At 40.6% G+C, this 22,778-nt stretch overlaps 1 protein-coding gene across 1 annotated transcript in view; it reads left to right on the top strand.

The window, feature by feature from the left end:
• Positions 1-22,778, top strand: part of PLCG2 (phospholipase C gamma 2) — an 85,990-nt gene that overhangs the window by 30,164 nt on the left and 33,048 nt on the right. Inside the window, exons 3-14 of the mRNA XM_055000409.1 lie at positions 4,837-4,980; positions 6,532-6,625; positions 8,150-8,197; positions 12,028-12,112; positions 14,736-14,819; positions 15,143-15,186; positions 17,618-17,690; positions 19,019-19,120; positions 19,249-19,367; positions 19,446-19,531; positions 20,435-20,555; positions 21,468-21,636. Coding sequence (XP_054856384.1) covers positions 4,837-4,980; positions 6,532-6,625; positions 8,150-8,197; positions 12,028-12,112; positions 14,736-14,819; positions 15,143-15,186; positions 17,618-17,690; positions 19,019-19,120; positions 19,249-19,367; positions 19,446-19,531; positions 20,435-20,555; positions 21,468-21,636 — 1,169 coding nt within the window. The remainder of the gene's footprint in view (positions 1-4,836; positions 4,981-6,531; positions 6,626-8,149; positions 8,198-12,027; positions 12,113-14,735; positions 14,820-15,142; positions 15,187-17,617; positions 17,691-19,018; positions 19,121-19,248; positions 19,368-19,445; positions 19,532-20,434; positions 20,556-21,467; positions 21,637-22,778) is intronic.

Genomic DNA, 22,778 nt, shown 5'->3' with positions numbered 1-22,778 from the left:
AAGAGAGAACTGGTAGGGAGAACCTTGTATCAAGAGCCAGAATTTCATAATAGATAATTCCTTTTGATAATAGTTTCATAGCTGTGCAACAGAGGATGGTAGTTTATGTAGTGGTTAGAAAAGGAATTTTAATATTGATAATTCAAGCCTTCTAAAGTAGGGAAGGGAATAACCACAATAAAATGTGGATTTTCACATCCCTTTAAAAATAAAACTCAAGTATCAGGATTCAGATTGCTATACGAAAGAGATTGTTTAGGTCAAGCTCTTGAAAATTAGGAAATAACTGATAGGTAGCTTTCAGCACTGTGTGCTAACTCAGCCCACCTAGCTTCATATTTTTTCCTAATAATTAACTTTTCAGTCACTTATTCGCAGAAGAAAATGTTATAATCAGAGAGGCATTTACCCACCTGACTACCTTTTACTGCTGGGTGTATTCTGAAATACATTGAATCTAGTCCCCAAGGCAAAACGTTTCTCTCCTTTTTTAAGATACCAGGGTTGTAGCTGACAAAGGAAGTACCATGTAATACAGAGGATAAATTGAGCAAGCATGTATGATCTGGAGGTCATTGTGGTATTCTAGTCGCTCTAAATGGGAACAGTCAGTGAAATTGTCTAGTTTGTCTAGTTTCACCAGATAATGGAAGAGGAAAGTTATACTATCCCCAAACCAGAGAATGTTGGTTGTATTTATTTCCTGTAGAAATGCAAGGGACCTGAGTTAACATTAGTTTCACATTGATTTTGGTGTGCCTGTCTCCTGGATGGGGTTACTGAGAGAAATAATAGATTGTTATGAAAACATCAAGAAATTCCTTAGGGTGAGTCGAATAGGCAATACAGACAGCTGCCTGAGCTACTTGCAATTAAAATTCCTAGTCTGTTTTGGAAAACCTCAAAGATATGATCCCAGTTTTCCCTCTCCAGGGAACCTTGGGGCAGCATCTTGTAGAGAACCAATCTGGTGTAGTGGTTAGTGTACCAATCTGGTGTAGTGGTTAGTGTATCAGACTAGGATCTGGGAGACCTGGGTTCGAATCCCTGCTCTGCCATGGAAGCTTGCTGGGTGATTTTAGGCCAGTCACAAACACGTCAGCCTAACTTACCTCACAGAGTTGTGGAGATAAAATGGAGGGGAGGAGAATAATGTAAACTGCTTTGGGTCACCACTGGGGAGGAAGGCGGCATAGAAATGAAGTTTAAAAAATCTGGGCAAGGGATTCAGGGTTTGCTTTCCCTCTGGATTTTCTGTGGTGCAGCTTTTTTCCCTTGCTTAATTTACTTGTGGGGATTTGATTAAAAACCCTTGATGAGAAGTCACAGATTGCAATCTTAAGCAAGTCTACTCAGAATCCTATTCAGGTCTAAGAAATGGGACTTAATCCCCGGAAAGTGTTTTTAGGATTGCATAGACAGTCTCTTTGCACGTGCCCCTCCTCCCAACCTCTGCATACAATATGATGTGTGGCAGGAAGAACGTAGTTACTTTTCTTTAAGACAGTAATAGGAGCCAAGCTAGGCAAGATACTTGGAGAGCCATAAACAGTCTGTCAGTGGCTTTTTAATAAAAGCAGGCTGTGCATCTAATTGACACCACGATTTGGTGAGTGGCCATCATAACCCTTCCGCCTTGGGCTTCATTTTAGGGCAATCCGGTCTCCCCCTGACCTGTTTCCTTCATGCCCATTGGAGGAAAAGCTAAATGTTCTGCAGCTTTTCCTCCATAAGGCTAGGAAGGCTTTAAATCACAAAACTAGCCAGGGGGAGACTTAAGCATGCTTGGGGATAGCCTGCTGAGGACCCTGAACATGCCTCTCCGAGGTTGGTCCTAAAGCCTGTGTTGTCTGTGTTCAATATATCAGTATTCCATTTTTATGCTCTGCTGATCCTGCTTAAAGTAGACACTCGAAAGAGATGTGTAATAAAGAGTTAACTCTTATTCACTCTTATTTTTACTGTGATGTTGTTTAAATAATAATGAGAGCCAGTGCTACAGTGACAAACTAGGGTTCGGTTCCCTGTTTTGCTATGGAAGGTTGCTGGGATGGCTTTGGGTCAGTCACAAAAACTCTCAGCCTAACCTACCTCACAGGGTTTGTTGTGAGGGGGGAAAAATGGTGGAGTGGAGAATGATGTATGCCACTTTGGGTCCTCATTGGAGAGAAAGCTGGGATATAAAGGAAGCAAAATAATAAATAAATAACAATGACTGTTACCCAGATTAACAACCTTGTTCATTTGGTTTGTGTACTGTGAAATTGTATTGTTGGTTCTATGAAGCTGTGTTACCTCATAAACACATTTTGAGAAACAGCTGTACCATTTTTCTCCTTTACTGATCACGCTGTAAGTTTCATCATAACCCTTGACCCATTTAAAAAGCAGGAAGAGCCATTTGTTCTTGCATCCAGTCTGCCCAGCAGCCTAAAACCACTTCCTTAGTTTTCGAATAAGTATTTTATCAGAAGAATGCACATTATTTGTGTGTTTGGATAGCTTAGGAACCGTTTATTGTTTTTTTTCTTTCCAATGCATGCCACATTGTTCACCAGTTAGCAAAACCAGGGCATATGGAAATAGGCTTGTTCTTGATCATGTTTGGTGAGGAGAAAATTTCAGAATTTTGGTGAGCCGTTGGGTTTTGCCGAAAGATAACTTAAAAAAAAACCTTAAGCGACACCAGTTCTCTCAATGTTATAGGTGTTCTAAACACTAGATGTAAGAATATGTACACATGTGCGAACTAAATGCATGTACGGGAGGGCAAGACTGTGCTCACTGGCCTTATCTTTCCACCTACACAAGTTTGGATAAGTTGTGAAAGAGCCTCCGCATGTACAAACCATATACATGATTGGGGACTCTAGTCGTATGAACCATTTAGGAGGATAGAGACTCAAGCAGAGTCCCTAGTCATATGGGCCATTTATGAGAGTGCAGTCTTTGTACAGTTACACAGAACACATGAAGGAGGGAGTGTAATGTCAACTTTCAGTAAGAAAGTAAGTTTCTGTGTCTCGTGGCTGTTATGAAAAGCTTTCAAAACTGCTTCGATTCAGTAGGAAGAGAGCCTCAAAATAATTTAAATGAAGTTAAATTTTAATAGAGGACCAGCTCTTCCAGTATGCACTTCTGCAAAATCTCTGCTCATCTACTCAGCTCTTCTTCTTTGTCCCTTCCTGTACAGAGGTTAGTGGGGCTAAATCCAGCTCCCAGCATTAAGATGGAGCATCACTTGTGCTTTGGGGTGGGGTGGGGGGAGAAATGACTGGGCATTTGGGCCCTGGATTGGCTGTCTTGTCAGCCAGGAGGCACTCAAGTGGCTTACTGCAGCCTTGCCCCCACGGACTGGAAAGGGGGGGGCAGCAAACCTGAGGGCTGCTGGTTTTCAGTCTGGTCCATGACTCATGTTGGTGTAGGAAAGCCGGTTTGGTGTAGTGGTTAAGAGAGATGGGACTCTAATCTGGAGAGCCGGGTTTGATTCCCCACTCCTCCACTTGAAGCCAGCTGGGTCACCTTGGGTCAGTCTCTTAAGAGCGGCAGGATTCTAATCTGGAGAGCCGGGTTTGAATCCCCACTCCTCCACTTGAAGCCTTGCGTCCTTCACAGCTCTACAGACCTCTCTCAGCCCCATCTACCTCACAGGGTGATGTTGTGGGGATAATAATAACATACTTTGTAAACCACTCAGAGTGGCTGTTAAGTTGTCCTGAAGGGTGGTATATAAATCAAATGTTGTTATTATGTTATTAAAAGAAGGGGCAGTAGGACACTGGTCCTACTCAGAGCTCTTTTCCAGAAAAGACTCACTCTTGCACCCCATGTTTTCAGATTTTATTTCTGTTGCGGCTGCCCATCCTTTGCTATGTCCCCCCGGGGTGGTTGTGGTTGCTGATTAACAGGTCTGGGAAGGAATTTACCCAGGGCTGTGATTGGCTAATATGCTTGTGGTTTTCATTTCCCCCATAGCAAAGAGTATACACTGTTTATATCTGATTGTGCTGTTAACTAGAGCATAATTGTCACAACTGGCTGCTGGTATTTAGGTGATGGAAGGGGCTGGGGGTGGGGTTTGCACGGAAGCCAATATTGGTGCTGACCCCACTGACCATGCCCCCAGAAGAATGCCGATGTGTAGGAATAGCAGATCCCACTGCCTCCAGCCCTAATACCAGCCATCTTCCATCAGTTTCCCCAACAGGCAGGTTGGGGAAGATGCTGACAGCAGTTTGGCTGTCATCCACACCTATCACACACACACAACCCCGTGTATGCGTTGCCAAGACCTGAGGAATCTGTAATTGATAAAGTTGTGGCCTGATACTCCCCAGCACAGTTTTTGTTTTGTTCTCCCCCCCCGGGGGGGGGGGGGGCTAGTCCCTGCTCTGGGAACAATCCATTCCAGGGCTTTCTTCTCGGCAACAAACTGCATCCTGAAGTTTGCATTTCATCCTCCTTTCCTGTCTTCTGTGGGACAGTCTGTTCAGGAGAACTTTCAGCTAGATCGTCTGATTTTGGTCTTAGACTTCTGGTTGTATAATTTAGATTGGTTATTAAAATGATTTATTAGCTATTTTATGTATGTATTGAAAAATAATAACATGCCTACAGTATGCGATAGTGCGGACCATTTTCTATGTAAACTGCTTTGAGCCTGTTTTCAGTGTATGTGGGGAAGAAAGCAATATAGAAATATTAAACTAACCAAGTGTTCTTGCAGTGGTGATCCATGGTATTTTATGTTCATATCTCATTGAACAAGATGACATGTTCAGCTTTTGTCAATGAATTTATATTCAATTGGCATTTCTATTTTCTTTTCCTTTTCAGTGGATTTGATGGAAATAAAAGAAATTCGGCCAGGAAAAAATTCAAAGGATTTTGAACGGGGAAAGGCATCTCGTCAGAAAGATGATGTTTGTTTCACTGTATTCTATGGAACTCAGTTTGTTCTCAGCACCTTAAGCTTAGCAGGTACTGCATTTTATTTTTATTTTTATTTTTTCTCTTGGCCTGAGGTAACAAGCCGCCCCTGCAAGCTGGTCTGTGCCATGAGCATACGTAGTCATTCATTAGTTTCAATAAAAAGCAGCTGAATTCTATTTATTTGTTTATAACTTGCACTACCAACAGTAGACACACCTAAACTGTCTTCCAATTTATAATTAAAACTAACATTTCATATTTAAAAACAAAATACATCATCAAGCAGGTAGCTATTACTCATAAATTCAGTAAAAACAGGTTGTAAAACCCTTCCATAAAAGTTAGTATTCCAAGGTCAGTTCACAAAGGAATAAGACAGAAAAAAAGTCAAGCCAAAGTTTAGAAGAAGAAAAATGCTTTCGCTGGTAATTGGTAGGATTGTGTGCAGTTCCAGCTCTCTGATGTCTCTTTCTCTGAAAATGTTGTGGAAATAGATGGTCAAAACAGCCTTGTGGATTACAAAAACCTTATTAGTCCAGAAAAACACGTCCTGCCTATGTGTACAAATATGCCATTGGAATAGGAACTCTGACAAGCTTCCAGCTAAGAAAAAACGATGATTAACTGCAAGGCTGAATTCAAAGCTAATGTCTATTAGGAAAAAGGAAATTTGTACAGTGTAAGAGAATTTAAAAAATTAGTAGAGTTGGTCTTTGGGCTTCTGCATTTTTCATTGTAGCTGGCTGTCTGGCATAAGTTGAATGCTGTTGAGAATAAATACTTCTCAAAAGATATGGGTAGGATGTGGGGGAAGGCTAGACTTGGCTTGTATCATCTTCCAGACCATATTTTGAAGGAGTGGGCTTCTTTGCTCTCACACACATCTTTCGGTTTACTCTTTAGCTCAAACTGTAGTTAGCCATGATGTCCAAACCAGCAAATTATGGTTTGCCTCCAAACCAGAACTGGAAACTGTAACTTGAAATGTATTTCCGAATTCTGGTTCGGAGGGCAAGCACAGTTTTACTGTTCCAAGATGAGAATTCCAGAGGTGTAGCCATGTTAGTCTGTTACTGCAAAAATGAAAACTAATCTTGTAGTACCGTAACAGCACAGTCCTAAGCTGTTGGAGATCACCCGTATAAGTTCATTGAAGTCAATAGTGTAAACTGTATTTAGGATTGCCCTGTAAATTTTAGATAGGTCATGGCTTTGGTGGAATAGAACATGAAGTATATTATGTCTAGATTTATGTACTCACATACACATGACTATATGGGTGGACTTTTTATGCAGATCTTCAAATTCAAAAAAGTTTGTTTTGCATCTTCAACATTAATGCCGGAAGCTTTGGAATAACTAAATTTTCAGTAGCCACAATTTTAAAAGGAATGACTTTTAGGCAAAATTTTCCTGCTAACTTTAAAATACATCTTGCTGCTAACTTTAAAACACATGCAATTTCTTCCAGCACGGTAGCTTAGAATCATGAAGTGGTGTAAAGGGGTATTGAAAAAGTCTTCTTCCTTGATTTACTGCAGCAGGTAAGAGTCCCTGAGTTTAAGTTGCTGCTTTTCTTATTGCATTTAATTTTTTCAGCTGACTCAAAGGAGGATGCTGACAAATGGCTGTGTGGCTTGCATATCTTGCACCAGGATGCTATGAAGGCTTCCACCCTTGCAATTACAGAAAGGTACGTGACAAAGATGTATAACCTTTTTTCTGATGAGAGACATTTTAAGAGTTTTGGGTTCATAGGGTTTCACGTGAATAAGTAAACACATGAATAGTATGTGCTGTTAAAGTACATGGTACCTTAAAAGAGAGGACATTTTTGGATCTACACAAATGGGCAATACTCAGTCAGATAAGACTGTGATGCTGTGATTGCTATATTTTAATAACTGTACCCCTTAGATGAACTTGTGCTAAATAATGAGAATGATTTCTCTCTATTAAGCGAAGACATTGACAACCCTCCTGAAGGCTTAACTATTGATGCACCACCTGAAACACCTAACTAACTAACTAACTAACTAACTAACTAACTAACTAACTAACTAACTAACTAACTAACTAACTAACTAACTAACTAACTAACTAACTAACTAACTAACTAACTAACTAACTAACTAACTAACTAACCCTGCTGCAGCTGAAGCCCCTGTGCTCTCTGCTCTTCATCCTGAGACAGCTAATTTGGCTATTGAAACTTCTGCAGACCTGCTTCTTTTGGTGGCCAAATCAATGAACTTCATTTGCGGAAGGCTTAACTCCTAACATTCCAAAATAGAGGATATTACAGATCCTCTGTCAAGGCTAGCTGGTGATAAGGCCTTTGGAGGCAAAAGTGTTCCTAAGAGACTAACTCCACCTAGAACACCTCCAATAGATAAGCCTTCACTTTTGCAGGTACTAGATCTGAACCTTTCTAAGCCTGACCTTGATTCTCAACAAACCATAATTGACTCAATTTGTTAATGAGAATGGCTGTTGGTGAGCTTGGTTCCTGTGCCACACATTATGGAAAGGTAAACTTGGGTTTGCCCCTCACCAAACTCTCAGTAGGTAGTTGCACCCAGTCACAGCTGCTTGAGGAATGTATCTGTATAATAATGCAGTCTGCGTACATGTGTTTTCTACATTCATGCTTTTAAAAAAAACTTTTGTGAACTTGTGAAAAAGCCCTGTCTAACATTAAGACTTATGTTCCCTTTCCTTTATTTTTTTGGTCAGCATTACCCTTCAGTCTTCCAAATACATTATTCAGGGTCATCTCCATAAGACATGCTTTACTGAATCCCCGCCCCCCCCCCCTCCACACTTCCCTGCATTCAGCCAGGACAGGGGACTTTGCCTACACAATTACAGCTCGCATAATAAAATTCTGTTGATTTGAATTGCGCTCGCTTACCATTCATTCTGTGTGTAAATATTTACCATTCTGCTGCTTCTTATATGTGATGAGTTGCCATCCTTTTTGTCACGTCTTGTTTATAAGAGCATTGAACAAAAAGATGTCTGAAGAACCATGAAACGGGGAAAGAAAATGTGGTATTTTAAATAGCTAGTTGGCCCTCTCTTTATTTAAAGAAAATTGATTTCAGATTGAAGTAGACCCTTTTCTGCTTCATTGTTACCGACATTGGTTGAAATAGTTCTGTGAGTTTGGTCAGTTCTTCACAAAGTTGATCGTTGCTATGTTTATTCCTTAAAGCTGGCTGAGGAAGCAGATATATTCCGTCGATCAATCAAGAAGGAACAGGTAAAAGTGCTGTCTTCTGTTCAGTGTCTATTTTAGCCGTGCACAGTATGTCTTTGCTCTTGCTTTAACTGTGTTAGACATGGCTTTGAAAGAATAAACTCTTCTGAAGATCTTGCCTGAGTAGGGCTGTGTTTTTCGCTTGAATAAAAATCTTGGGTTGATTCCGCATCTAGCATTCAGCCTTCACGCAGTGTCGCTGCAGTATATGCAGTTAGGATCTTAACACTGCCTGTCTGCACTGGTTCACATTCTGCATCAGTTTCCAGTGCAATCCTGAGAGTTACACTGTTGTAGGCCCATTCTGCACTCAAGAAGGATGTAACTCTTCTTAGGATTGCACTTTTGATGTAGTACTGTATTCCCACAAGGATCCATTTACAGATTTCTCTATAGTATGCAAAGAAACAGGATGCTGTTTCATATGGAAACTTGGCCCTTATACTATAGAGCATTTTCAGCAACTCTTTATAGCAGCATTAGTTCTTTTTGCTTTGGTTCAGTGCATATAATAGCAAGTATTTCCTCTAATTTAGCTGTTTCCTAGGAAGGCACAAAACATGGTCTTATTGTGGCGGAGTTTTTTTTCCTCCCAGAAAACATCACAGCTCTACAAACAATCCCTGGTTTTGGGCATCTGGTTGCATCACAGGCTAGGAGACATTGACTCAGGACTTAGTTTCAGGTTCCAAAGCAAGAGAATTTGTGCAACTTAAGTTTTTCACAGAAGGGAAAGAAGGGCAATGTGCCAGTTCCGGCATGTTTAAGTTTATAGCAGCATGTCTCTATGCTTGCATCTGTGTTTAGATAAGAAACACCACAATAGGGAACGGTTGTGACGCAGGGGGGCGTGGGATCCATGGGACAGAAAAGCCTTTTCAGCTGCCATAAAATGTGCCTTATCTAATATTTTTTGCTGTGTTGTGTTTGCACCACCAAACATCAACACAGCTGATACCACCCCAAGATTAAGGAAGTTAAAATGGAGGTGGGCCTGCATGCGTTCAAGGTAAAACCAGGAAGAAAATGACTTCTGTAAACCCACAAAATCCTGATGGTTTATGCTTTCCATGCAATATGTTCGACATTTCCAGTTAAAAGGGACACCGTTAATACGGCTGCGAATGATAATTTCAAATTAAAAGCAACGTGGAATCCCCTAGAATATAATTTGCACTAGTTGTGAACTTTAAAAAAAAATCCTCTGTACCATTTTCTTGATTCAGAGATCTGAATGCATTCCCCCTGCAGAGCAAAGAGCAGGTTATGGGGTGGGAACGGATCAGGAAATGTTATAGGGAGAGAATTACCCGCACTATGTCTCCTGGTGATTGATTCAATCACCCAGCAGCTTTTAAGTTTTAAAAAACTCAACTTGATCCAAGAGTCACTTGCTCATTATATAGTTTGACACTGAAAGCTCAACTAGATAACAGGTGTGTCACAAGTGTGTGTGTGTGTGTGTGTGTGTATGGGGGGTGTATTTTCCTATCTGATATGCATTGCATGTAAGATTGGGGAACTAATGTTTGCAGTGCCTCACGGTGAGATGTGGCTCATGGGTATAGCACAGGGCGGGGGAGGGCACAAGAGCTCTATCCTGTTCCATTTTTCTGAGCCAGAAGTGGCCATGAAGGGGGCACTGTTTGGCCTGCTCCAGGATCCATATGATATAGCCAGTACATGTGGAACTCCACAGTAGGGCAGACAGGCCCACCTGCAGCCATTTTGGATCTGGAAGATGGCATGGGAGGGGAGGCTGAAGCCCCTCCCCACTCGTGCTGCGCTTGTGACTTAAATCCAGCCCTGCAGCTCTTGCACATGTTCATTCCTCATTCTTATATGTGACATGTCTGACTGAAATTCATCACACGTATCATCTAGCAGAGTCCTGAGATCTTGGAAATTTGATGCTGCTCAGAGTAGATGATTGTAGGCTGTGTAGACCAATGTCTGACCCATTGTAAGGCTGTTCCATATGCTTATTTTGGCTGTCCAGGCTTCATGTGCTTTTATGGAAGAATGGCCTTTGATTTTCATTAGTCTTGTTGGCAGGAGATGAAATGTGGCCAGATAAAGGTGATTAGGGCAGTGGAGTACTGGCATTTGGTGGGAAAATGGCCACTCTTTCCTTAGAATTCAAAATGTGTTCTGTCTAGATGTAATGTGGGTTAAATCTCACCTAACAAGCTAAATTTACAGGAAACAGTCTGAAAGTAGAACTGAAAAGAAGTTTCACAAGCATTCTCCATATTTACTTTCTTGGACAGAGCGGTTCTCCATTAGTGAAGAAATAAGTAAAGAGGTTAAACTGAGTATGTTCTAATTTGGTCCTGCTTTAGGTGAACTTGATGAGCAACTGTCTATGACACTGATAGCTTTGGATTAGAGATGGGCACGAATCGGGAAAAAAACAAACCATGCGGTTCATGGTTCATTGCATTTCATGAACCATGAACTTTCATGAACCTGCCTCTGTTCGTGAGCAGGTTTGTTTGGTTCGTGAAAATGTCACATCCAGGTCAGCAAATCGTTACTTCCGGGTCAGCAGAAGGTCTGCTGGAAGTCCATCCCTTGTTGCCTAGGAAACTGATTGATCGGCACCAGGCTGTCTGCAGTGACAAACCAAAAAAACGAACCAAACGAACCAGCCTAAAGTTCATGGCAGTTTGTCAGAAATGGGCTCTGATGAACCGCTGGTTCGCGAACCACGAACCAGCCTGGTTCATCATGAACTTTGGTTCGTATTTCAGTTCGTGCCCATCTCTACTTTGAATGTTAACCAACTGTGTGTGCTTTTCAAAATAGAAAAGGCAATTGGTGCAAAATAGTATTCCAGTAGTTCCATGGTTGGGAAAAATAAATGAATGTTAAAAGCTGGTGGCAGAGACAGATTAGTAAGGGAGTGGAGAGAGATTTTCCTGATTGGAATTTACTATGTGTGCCAAGCCTCTGCTACAATTTTACATCAACAAAAGCTGTGTAGCATAGTGTGTTAAAAATGTAGCAAATTCATCCTGACCTTTGAACATGAGGCCTCCGCCTTTAGTTTGTCATAAGCTTCCTTTCTTTGAGAGACATTTCTGTCACAGTGTCAGGACTAAGCCAGAGGGAAGTGTGTGAATAGTTTTCTGATGGGTAGGGGTTTTTGTTTGTTTGGCTTTTACCGAAAAGATGCCAAGGGAAATCCAAAGTTGATTGGTGTAGCTGCAGCATGTATGAATGCTTTACCTTTTCTCTGGGGGCTGGCTTGTCGGACAACTCCCCTCAGTTGTTTTCCCACTCAAAAAGACAAAAGGTATCTTCTTACTTCTTTGGATGACAAAACTGCTAGGAGAGTGCATTTGGATCAGAAGAATGGCCCCCAAGGAAAAGGCAAAGCATGTGTTCACACTGCTGGTATTCCACCAAGTTTAGTCAGTCCCTCACCCCCATGTTGTGGCCTTTCATTGAAAAGCAATCTGTTGGGAGACTGTGCCTTTCCTGTGTCTAGTTTTCCTCAAGATGCATCCATTTTGTCAAGTCAATTGGTCCATATAGCTCAGTATTGTCCGTATAGCTCAGTATTGTCTACTCTGAATGGCAGCTGCTCTCCAAGGTCCACCTAACATCATTTTAGCTGAAGATGCCAAAGATTCAACCTGGGTCTTCATGCACACAAAGCAGTCATTCTGCTATTAAGTTATAACCTCTTCCTGTCTTGTCGCCTCATATGCAGATTGGAGGATACTGAAGTCATCTGGTTTTGCCACATGCGCTGGTGAAACAAGATCCTTCATCATGTTGTTGTAACAACTTTTCTGTCCATCTTCTCCTTATTCTCCTATTTTCAGCATCAGCCTTAGGGAATTGAAGACCGTGCTTCCTTTAGTAAACTTCAAGGTAACCAACATGAAGTTCTTGAAGGATAAGTTTGCAGTAAGTATGTGCTCGCCACGTTTTAGACTCTCATTTGTACAGTGTTATGACATGAATTTTAATGTATGGCAACATCTAAAGATAACAGCCGGTGTGCTTTGGCTAGGATAAATCAATTTAATTTGCTTATGTTTTGTTTCCACATTGCTTACAGATCCGTACGGGATTTCTGCTTGTTTTCAAATTTCTGCGATCCCTACACTATTGTATTGTTTATTGAATGTTTATTGAACCTCCCAGCTGTTGATCCTATTGACCTACAGTGTGTCGGCTGCCTTGAGTCTTAATGAGAAAGTCAGACTATAACCAGCATAAATAAATAAATTTGTCCACATTAATAGTCTGTATACTTCTTGCAAACTCAAATCCCTTCATAGTGCAGAATATATAATACAAGTGGAGGAGGAGACAACATCAGGAGATGTTTCTTCTTGCAATCTTTGATTTGACAAAGTGGAGCTGATCCCACACCCAAAAGGAACATTTATAGGGAAATTGTGCTTTGAGATCATCCACCACAGAGTGCCGTGTCTTCAGAACACAAATTTCTGCTCCTCTAATTTTTTTTCATGACCCAGCCGATAAGAGCTAGCTTATCTGGTGCTAAGGACACTCCTCAGTGACAATGAAAGAAGCATGCATACTCTCACTCCCTCGCTCTCCCTTTCCCACTGGAAACAATGATGGAAGGGTGTATTATTATGACAGTGAGATCGTGACTGGCCCAAGGCCTTTCACCAAGCCTTGTATCTATATGGGGAATTTGAACAGTCTTCCTGGTTTTAGGCCAGTGCTCTAGCTAAGGCATGAGACTGGTGTAGTACAGACTTTCTGATAAACTTGGATAAAGATCTCAAACTTCCTGTACAGTTCTTTTTTTTTTCCAGGTTACAATTTTTATTGTAAACAGAAAGTAAAAAGAAGCACACATAACTAATAAAGGCCTACAGTGGCCTACACAAACAGACATAAAAAGAAAGCTAACTCATATTATACCATTACAGTTTTTCCCCTACTACATTTCATCCTTTTCACAGCAATCAGTTTGTGGTCTAATTAATTTCTTTTGTTGCTTTATATTTATATAATCTCATATAATCTTTTATATATATATATAAAATATATATATATAAAAAAAAATCTCATCTTGTCTCCTTAACATCCCAGCTCCTTATTCTTACTTACACTAATGATTAATTCATTTTTCTTCTCCATTTGCAGAGAGTCATCAAGGGATTCCAATATACTCTGTATATAAACAATACTTTTCTCTCTCTTTGTAATTATGAGTTTGGCTATCTCAACTAAAACTCACATCTTTCCAATTCAATCCCTCTACTGTCAGTAAATAAACCATTTCAACATTTCCCCGTATGACATTAGAAAAAACATACTCTTTTCCCCCATCCGTATTTCCCAACATTTCCAATCTAGATTATAAATTAATCTTTCAAATTCACATTAACATATATAATTATAGCCAATTTTTTTTCATTTTTTTAACCACTACACTTCACCCAAAATAATAAAATAATCCTTCCTTCTATTTACCTTTCCAATCTTTAATTTACAAACCTTTAATCTTTTTTGCTATTTTATAAAAACATATACCGTCAATAGTTTTATAGAGAGTTCTCTTTAACTTCTTTATAGAATAAATTTGGGGCTCCCATGTACAGTTCTAAATCCTTTGCGATTAAATGTTGTGCAGAGTTAATCTAATCTAATCCCATTTAAATCAGTGAATTTAGAATAATTCTGCATGGGATTCCAGTCTTGGCTTCTCACTGTGGCAATCAAATCAGTTTAAAACAGTTTTCCCCCCAACTTATATATTTACAACATTTGGAGATATCTGAATATGTTGTCATTGCTTTTGCGATGTAGCAGTTAGGAGGACTAGGACCTAAGAGTGTGACTACAAGTGACTTTCTTCACATGGAGAACACTAGATTTTTCTCACACAGTTACCTGGGAAGTGAAGTCTGAGTGGTCCTTCCCCTCTCTGTTAGAATCGTTGCCTGAAGAGCCACAAGAGGGCTTCGTTTGGGGGCGGACAGCTGCTATTTTCTCCCAGGGCGTCCTGCAGGCTGCCTGCTCCCGGGGAGCTACTCTAGAGAAAGCAGCCGCGTCGGTGAAGCTTCAGCTGCAGCGACAGTGGAAGGATCTGCTGCAGATTCTTCCGCTGTCGCTCCGGCTGAAGCTTCACCGATGCTGCCACCTCCAGAGCAGCTCCCCGGGAGCAGGCAGCCTGCAAGACACCCTGGGAGAAAGTAGCAGCTGCCCGCCCCCAAACGAAACCCTCTTGTGGCTCTTCAGGCAGCGATTCTAACAGAGAGGGGAAGGACCACTCGGACTTCACTTCCCAGGTAACTTTGCGAGAAAAATCTAGTGTTCTCCACGTGAAGCAAGTCACTTGTAGCTTTGCTCTCAGAAAACTAAGTTTGAGTCCACTCTGCCATGGAAGTTCACTGGGGCGGTCAGTGTCTCTGTCTAACTGCTTCAAAAGGTTGTTATTGTAAGGCTAAAATGGGGGCAGGGACAATGTTGTTGTCAGCTGCTTTGGGGTTCCCATTGGGAAGAAAAGCAGGGTATAAAATTAACTAATATTTTACTTTCATAGGAAATAAAAGCTGTGAAAGAAGAACTTAGCTTTGAGCAGTTCCATCTGTTCTATAAGAAGATTATGTTTGAGCAACAGAAAATGGTAAATATGTAACTTTTATCCTGCGTTTAAGAAGGCAAGTGCCTAATGCCAGTATTAGGTTACTTAATGCAGTACTTTCCTGGAATGCAAGTCTTCCACCGTGTGCTGCAATACAAGCATGGTACTGTAGTTCCCTTTCTCATTTCTGAAGATTCTGAAGAATATCTCTGTTATGAAATATCTGCATTCATTTGAAGGACTAGGAAAGGGTGAGCATATTTGCAAAATAAGGAAGGACTTGAATAAGCGAGTTTTAACTGTGAATTTGCCTTACATCATACTTTCCTCTGCAGTAGATGTTTTATTTGTTGTTTCCCTCCCAGATTCTTGATGAATTCAAGAAGGATTCCACTATGTTCCTTCTAGGGTGAGATATCTTAACATGCAACTTTATACACATTTCAGTTTTTGAATTTTATTGGACATGAAGCTGTTTGAGATGTGAACCCTTCTGGAACTGTGCTGTTTGACTACATTGACTAATGAGGCAAGCTTTGTGTGCAGGTGTGGGGCTGTGTCTTATGACACAACTCATAAGCAGTAACCAGTTGGCAAATGAAAAAAAAAATCTCCTGGGCAGAGTTCGATATTTTAATTTTATTTGGAGATCTTCTGTGAAAATAGACCATAGGCGGATACAGTTCAGCTGCATGTAACTTAGGGAAGAATTTAGTTTGACATCTTTAAAAAATAATCTAGTTTAGTATAGGATGTTTGTGTTTCTGTAAGTAAGTCAGAACACAATCTTAAACAATTGTCTCTGTTTTGTTCTTAAGTACTCCCAAATAAATAATGTAAGGTAATAACAAGAGATGGGCATGAACCAAAATATGAACCAAAGTTCATCATGAACGAGGCTGTTTTTTGGTTTGCGAACCGGTGGTTCGTCGGGGCACATTTTTGATGAACCACAATGAACAGCTGTGATTTTTAGGCCGGTTCGTTTAGTTCATTTTTCAGTTCCTCACTGCAGACAGCTTGGCGCCGATCAATCAGTTTCCTAGGCAACAGGGAGGGGGATTGCTTTCTGCAGACCTTTTGCTGCCCCGGAAGTGATGTATTCGTGAACCAAATGAATCCGTTCACGAACTGGGCAATTTCATGCTGGTTTGTGGTTTGTGAAATGTGACGAACCGCAATGAACCTCCATTTTCCTGGTTCGTGCCCACCTCTAGTAATAACAGACATGACAAAAATCTTGAATATCCACCCAGCTGACATTTTAAAAGGAAAAAGACATGCCCTTTAAAAACATTATTTTCACCTTTAAAATACTAAAAACAGATAGACCAACTTTTGATTCATGAAAATGTTCAGAGGTTGAAGAGTGATGTCTTCTCTTTGTTCTGCAAATGGCCCTAAGGACAACTGAGGGGCAGCCTGCAGTTTGCATTCTCCAGATAGATAGAGATGCATGATCTTCCCCATACCTGTTTTTGCCCTCAAATATTTGTCATTCTGAGACATTTGGTGTTACAGATTATTGAACAGGCAGCTTCATGTCTACAGGTCCAGAATCATAATTCAGTGCACAGAGATTTCATAACTTTTTTCATTTATTGCTGGTACAGTGTAAGGGTAATGCTTTCTGATATCTTAACCACGGTGTAAATTTCTCCTCCCTTCCTCTTTCAGGATTTTATTACTATACATGTAGACAGTGGTTTATGTTTAATCATTGGTTAATGGCTAGAAGCTGACACACAAAGTCAAATAAAAAAATGGTGAGCATGCTGTTGTAATAATATGCCGTAGTTAATGGTGAAAGAAAAGCGAGGAGGAATTTGCACAGGCCACTTTCAACCTCTTATTATTCATTTTTATCCTCCTCCTCCCCTAGTAGCTCAAGATAGATTATATCAATTCTCAAAACAATACAAAGCACCTTAAAATCTATTTTTCCCATAGTTAAGGGACCAGTAAATTTTATGTTTGTTTCTAGCCGTAAGGGTATTCCAGAGTACTCTTTCTGAATTATTTCATTCGATCATTTATTATTTATTATTTCATTAGATCATTAATCATTTCATTCCATTTCTTTGATTTTAACACAGGGAACAACTGGTATTTGGTAACACAGACTTATCTTTACAGTTCTGTATAGTGATCACTGTTATTTTTTAAATGTTAAAGTGTAATTAAAAATCCAGAACATTGTGAATATTAACAACTTTAGGTGGTCTATCTTCCTAAATACCAGCAACAATTATCCTCCCTCTGCCCCCCAATCCAAAGAGACCCAGTGTGGTGTGATGGTTAAAGTGTCAGTCTAGGATCTGGGAGATCCAGGTTCAAATTCCTACTGTGCCATGGAAGCTCACTGGGTGAGCTTGGGCCAGTCACACACTCTCGGCCTCACCTACCTCACAGGGTAGTTGTGAGAGGAAAAATGCAGAGGAGGCTAGAATGATGTTGGGTCCACTTTGGGTCCCAACAGGGAAGAAAGGAGGGGTATCAAGAAAAATAAATAAATAAATGAATGTTTGGTATTGTGACCTCACTCCTACACCCAAGAGGGTGCAAGAGAAACTTACCATTTTTACTTTGGGAATATTTAAATAATTTTTCCAAGTTTAAGTAAGTTTTCCAAGTTTAAGTAAAGACTGAGTGAGTTTATAATGTTGTGGTCTGCTGAGCTAGCCAGTAGATCACTGAACTATAACCTGATACGGTGAAGTTCAGCATTAATACATTCTACTTTCCCCCATGTTTTGATCTCAGAATAACCTTACCGTATACCAGTTTCTTTGGGTTTTTCCTATGATGTTGTTTTAACAGTATTCTCATTTCTGTTGTAGAAACACAGATCGCCCTGATGCTTCAGCAGTACATTTGCATGACTTCCAGAGATTTTTGCTACATGAGCAGCAGGTAAGATGACTCTAGAACTTTGTTCATTGCAGCTTGTATGATACAGTGCAACAGAGACTGTGTCAATAACTTTGTCTGATTAACTTTCCCTCCACTTGTATACCCAAGAAAGGGGTGGATTTATGGGAATCTTATCTAATTGTTACTGTTGTATATTATGTAGGAAGCAGATCTGATAACTTTATGGTCAAATCCAAAATAAAGCATTAGACCGGCTTCTTCTATCTGTCATATTTTTATGTAGTTCAGAAGATGCTGTTGAATGTCAGGTTTGCATGTCTGGCTTGACATGTTGAAAATCTTCTGAGAGTCTAAGTATTTTTTTTGTATGGAATGAATACTACTTTCACTAACAACTATCTTCTTTGACTTAGTTTTAATGGTTCAGGGTGAATCATTTATTCATTTACTTCTTTTATAGCCAGCCTTTCTTGCTGAGACCCAAGGAGGATTAAAAATTTTAAAAAGCAATTCAGTCAGATAGCATCCAAAAACTATGCAGTAAGATTACAGAATTAGAAAACATCCATTGTATAAGGTGAAAATAGTGTCTTCTATTAATAGTTGTTTCTGATTTTTAATTTTTTTTTGAATTCATTAAAGCCATGGCTTTTTTTCAGCAAGAACGTTGCGGAACAGAGTTCCAGCACCTCTTGAAAATGATCACATGGCCGGTGACCCTGCCCCCTGATCTCCAGACAGAGGGGAGTTTAGATTGCCCTCCACACCACTGCGCGGGGGGCAATCTAAACTCCCCTCTGTCTGGAGATCAGGGGGTGGGGCCACCAGCCATGTGACCATTTTCACAGAGGGCAATTTAAACTTTTAAAAAACTCCCCCCTTGTTCCAGCTGACCCAAAGTGACGTCATTGTGCAGTCCTGAGTTCCACCACTGAGTTCCACCACCTCTTTTCCCAGAAAAAAGCCCTGAAAAAAGCACAGTTGCTGTGGTCCTAGACTGTCATAAGCTTGATGCGCAATAGGAAAGTAGCATACACATGGGATTTAGAAGGGCTTGCAGCGGCAGATTGCCCAGTTGAATAAGCAGACTGGTTTTAGATGGAAAAACAGCATGTCATTTCCTCTAGGTGATCATGAAAGCTTTCAAAACACGTCCTTGAATGTGGACACACTTCTCTCCCATTTAATCATGAAGTTGTCCAAAGTTATGGCCTGTAAGCATATTCCATGAAGTCTTATAGAAACAACTTGTGGGGGGAGCGCTGTAAAATTTCGTTCCATTTTATCTACTTTGTAAGCGTATGGGCATGAGTTTTAAAGGAAAATCAACATGCTTTCAGTTACATTTTGTGTGTGGAATTTTTTAGGAATCTTGGGCACAGGACCTGAATAAAGTAAGAGAACGGATGTCGAAATTTATAGACGACACTATGAGAGAAACAAACGAACCTTTCCTTTATGTTGATGAGGTAATATAAGAAGTCTTTTATAATTGCTTAGATTATATATTGCTGTGTTATTTTGGCTGCAAAACCCAGCTGTTCCTTCTCCTTTTTAAAAATAAAAATGTATTTACGTTTCTCTCTTTGAATTTTAGTTTCTTACATACCTTTTTTCAAAAGAAAATAGTATCTGGGATGAAAAGTATGATTCAATGGATCTTCAGGATATGAATAACCCTTTGTCTCACTATTGGATTTCTTCTTCACATAATACGTACGTTGCTAGATTCTCCCTCCCTGATAAATTGCAGACCTGCCTTCCTCCTCCTAATAATTTACTTCACACTTTTAGATATCTCACAGGAGATCAGCTTCGTAGTGAATCTTCACCAGAAGCTTATATCAGGTGCCTTCGAATGGGATGCCGGTGTATTGAGTGTGAGTAACCGGTTTGTGGATGTCCAGATATGAGAATTTAGAACTATAATTGTGAGAAGAAATGTAACTACTTATAAGTTAGAATTTTGCATCATAGTTTTATTTCAATTTTCATTTACCTTGATATTTTAGATGAACTTGCTAGGGACTTTGGTATTCAGTGCAGTCATTGGAGAATGTCTCATGAGATGGTGGGTTCGGACATAACCTTTTCCATTCAGTCAGACATGGTTTGGAGAATTGGGTATATACTGTGGGCTGGTGCCTTACTTCTTCACCTTGTACCCTCTCTGGGTTCATTTTTCTCAATAAACTATATGGAAGCACTCTGAACATCCAAGTACTGGTGCTGGACTTTCTCCTGGTATACCAGGAAAGTTTGTTCCTCGTTTTGCCTAAGGAGAAATTGCTCTTTTTTCCTTTGTACTAAAAATGGTTTTTCAAACAGCTCAGCCTCAGGCACATTCACATTTTGTTGGCAGTGGAAGTGCTGTCAAGTTGCTGCCAACCTATGATGACCCAGTAGATTTTCAAGGCAAGAGATGAACAAAGGTGGCTTGTCATTGCCTGCCTTTATGTAGTAACCATGGACTTCTTGGGTGATTTCCCATCCAAGGACTAACTAGGACTGACTCTGCTTAGTTTCCAAGATCTGTTGAGATTGGGCCGTCCACGTCAGGGCACACATTTCTTAGCACAATGTATTTGTAGTACATACAACTTCAATAGAAAATGTATATTATATTGGCTTATATTGGCTCCTGCTAAATGTGTGGCTGCTTTTAGAACTTCACCTTTTGGTCTCCATTTGAAAGTCTGTTAGCTCAAGCAGTCTTGAAGCACTGGAAAACAGTATGTTGTGAATTTACTATTACACTCTCTTTCCTCCATTGCCTACATTAGTGGACTGCTGGGATGGCCCCGACGGGAAACCCATCATTTATCACGGATGGACACGGACAACGAAAATTAAATTTGATGATGTTGTGCAGGCAATCAAGGAGCATGCATTTGTAACATCTGAGTAGGTATTCAGTATATTTTTTTTAATGAGGAGATTTTCCCTGTGAATAAAACAAAATGTATAGTTTTCTGCTGGAAGGACAGTGATACCATATTGTCTTCTGTATAACGCTGTATTTCCAGTTTTCCTTAAAAATTCTGCTGGATCTTCTTCAAGAACTCCTATTGAGTATGGTTATGTGGTTGGTTGGAATTGCTTTATGTATTGGACAGTTTGTGTGTGTGTGTGTGTGTGTGTGTGTGAGAGAGAGAGAGAGAGAGAGAGAAAGAGAAAGAGAAAGAGAGAATATGAAAAGGAAGATGTGGGCCTATAAAGGTTTAAGCTAGTATAAGTGAATGGACCATTTCCTGGGTTTTGATTTGGGTTTTCACATTTGAATTCCTGTCCAGGCCTAAGCTAGCTTAAGTACACATATAGAGTTGGATGCAGGTTAAATTTTCCTCTGACAGAAACATTTCTGTCAATGGAACAGAACTTTTCTGCCTCCCCTCCTCTGCTACAACCTCTCAGTCTTCCCAAAATGTTGCTTCAGGGAGACAGGGGACAAATTGGGAGTGGGTCTGAAGCAGGAACAGGAAATTGGCAGAAATTATACCTCCCCTACCATTAGAAATTTAGTCAGGATCCAACCCGTGGACCCATTCTGCTAGCAGAAACACTTGATTATGACAGAAGGATACTTCCACTAGTGCAGACGTCTGAGCCTCTGTGCACCAGCGAAGACCTCTTCTGTTATAGCAATATATATATGCTGGTGGATTGGATCCATGGGTTTTATCCCATATTAGTCCTGATTATGCCAAAGAAGAGCAGTGTAGCTCATCCAGAGGTCATCTAAGTGGGTCCTCTTACACAGATGCTTGCACATAGGCATACACTCTGGACACCTCTTTTTATTTTCTTTTGTCTAAGGTTCCCGGTGATTCTGTCCATTGAGGAGCATTGCAGTGTAGAGCAGCAGCGCTACATGTCCAAAGTGTTCAAGGAGGTGTTTGGGGACCAGCTTCTCACCAAGCCTATCGAAGCTAGCGCTGATCAGCTGCCGTCCCCGACTCAGCTGAAAGAAAAGTTCATCATCAAGGCACGTTCGACATCTCAGGAGATGGGGGTTCCTTGTCTGTGTCTTTCCCCTCTCCTCTTGGGGGCAAGTGGAGACAGTGACTTTTTGCACTTCTGGCTGGGTGCTGTAGTACTCAGGAGCTTAGGAAGGGCCTGGGCTGGCATTCCCACCTCCCAACCCAGGGCTGGGTCTCTGCCTTTTCAGGGAGTTGAAATGGTATCCTCTTTTGTAGATCTGCTTATTTACTTCTTTATAGTCCACCTTTCTTGCTAAGACTCAAGGCAGATTACAACAGTTCCCTATGAACTGTATGATAGACACAGCCAACATGGTTGGAGAGTATTGCATTAAAACGCACTGTATAGTACAGACAATAAAACAGGCCTACAAGTTTCGAGAACAATGCCAGGAAATGTTTTATTGCATTCAATAAACAATGTAATAAAGCCGAATGACCGAAGTAAGGAACGATGCAATAAACTTAGCTTAATGTATGCAGTGAATAATAACCTTAATAACCTTGTGCTTCTATATCACTTTTCAGGACAGATTAGTGCCACACTCAGAGTGGTTAACAAGTCAGTGTTATTATTATCCTTATAACAACCACCCTGTGAGGTGGGTGGGGCTGAGAGAGCTCCCAGAAGCTATGATTGACCCAAGGTAACCCAGCTGGTTTCAAGTGGAGGAGTGGGGAATCAAACCCTGTTCTCCAGATTAAAGTCCTGCCGCTCTTAACCCCATATCATACTGGCTCTCTGAAGACTACCTTAAATTCTGCAAACATTAAATACACCCCTGTTCGTTTTCTAAGAGTGACTTCTTGAATATTGAATGCAACTGCAGCAAAACTAACCCAGCTCTTGCTGTCCTATGTGCAAATAAAACTATCTTTAGAGATCCTTTGGGTTTTTAAACAGGGGGAGCATATAACTCAGTGATAGTGCACACATGTATTTGGCATGTGGAAGGTCATAAGTTCAACCCCAACTTCAGTCCTTGGCACCTCTACTTAAACGATCTCTGAGAGCCAAACTACAAGTGACACCTGACACAGGTTGGACACTTGTCAGCTTCCCTCAAGTTTTGATGGGAAATGTAGGCAGCTTGGCGGAATGTTGGACAAGTGACAGTTGAAAAGTCCATTGAACAGCAGTTCCTCC

This window comes from Eublepharis macularius, chromosome 16 (assembly GCF_028583425.1).
Source record: "Eublepharis macularius isolate TG4126 chromosome 16, MPM_Emac_v1.0, whole genome shotgun sequence".
NCBI lineage: Eukaryota > Metazoa > Chordata > Lepidosauria > Squamata > Eublepharidae > Eublepharis > Eublepharis macularius.
The sequence above is the reverse complement of the archived record's forward strand: the minus strand, read 5'-3'. Positions and strand labels throughout refer to the sequence as shown.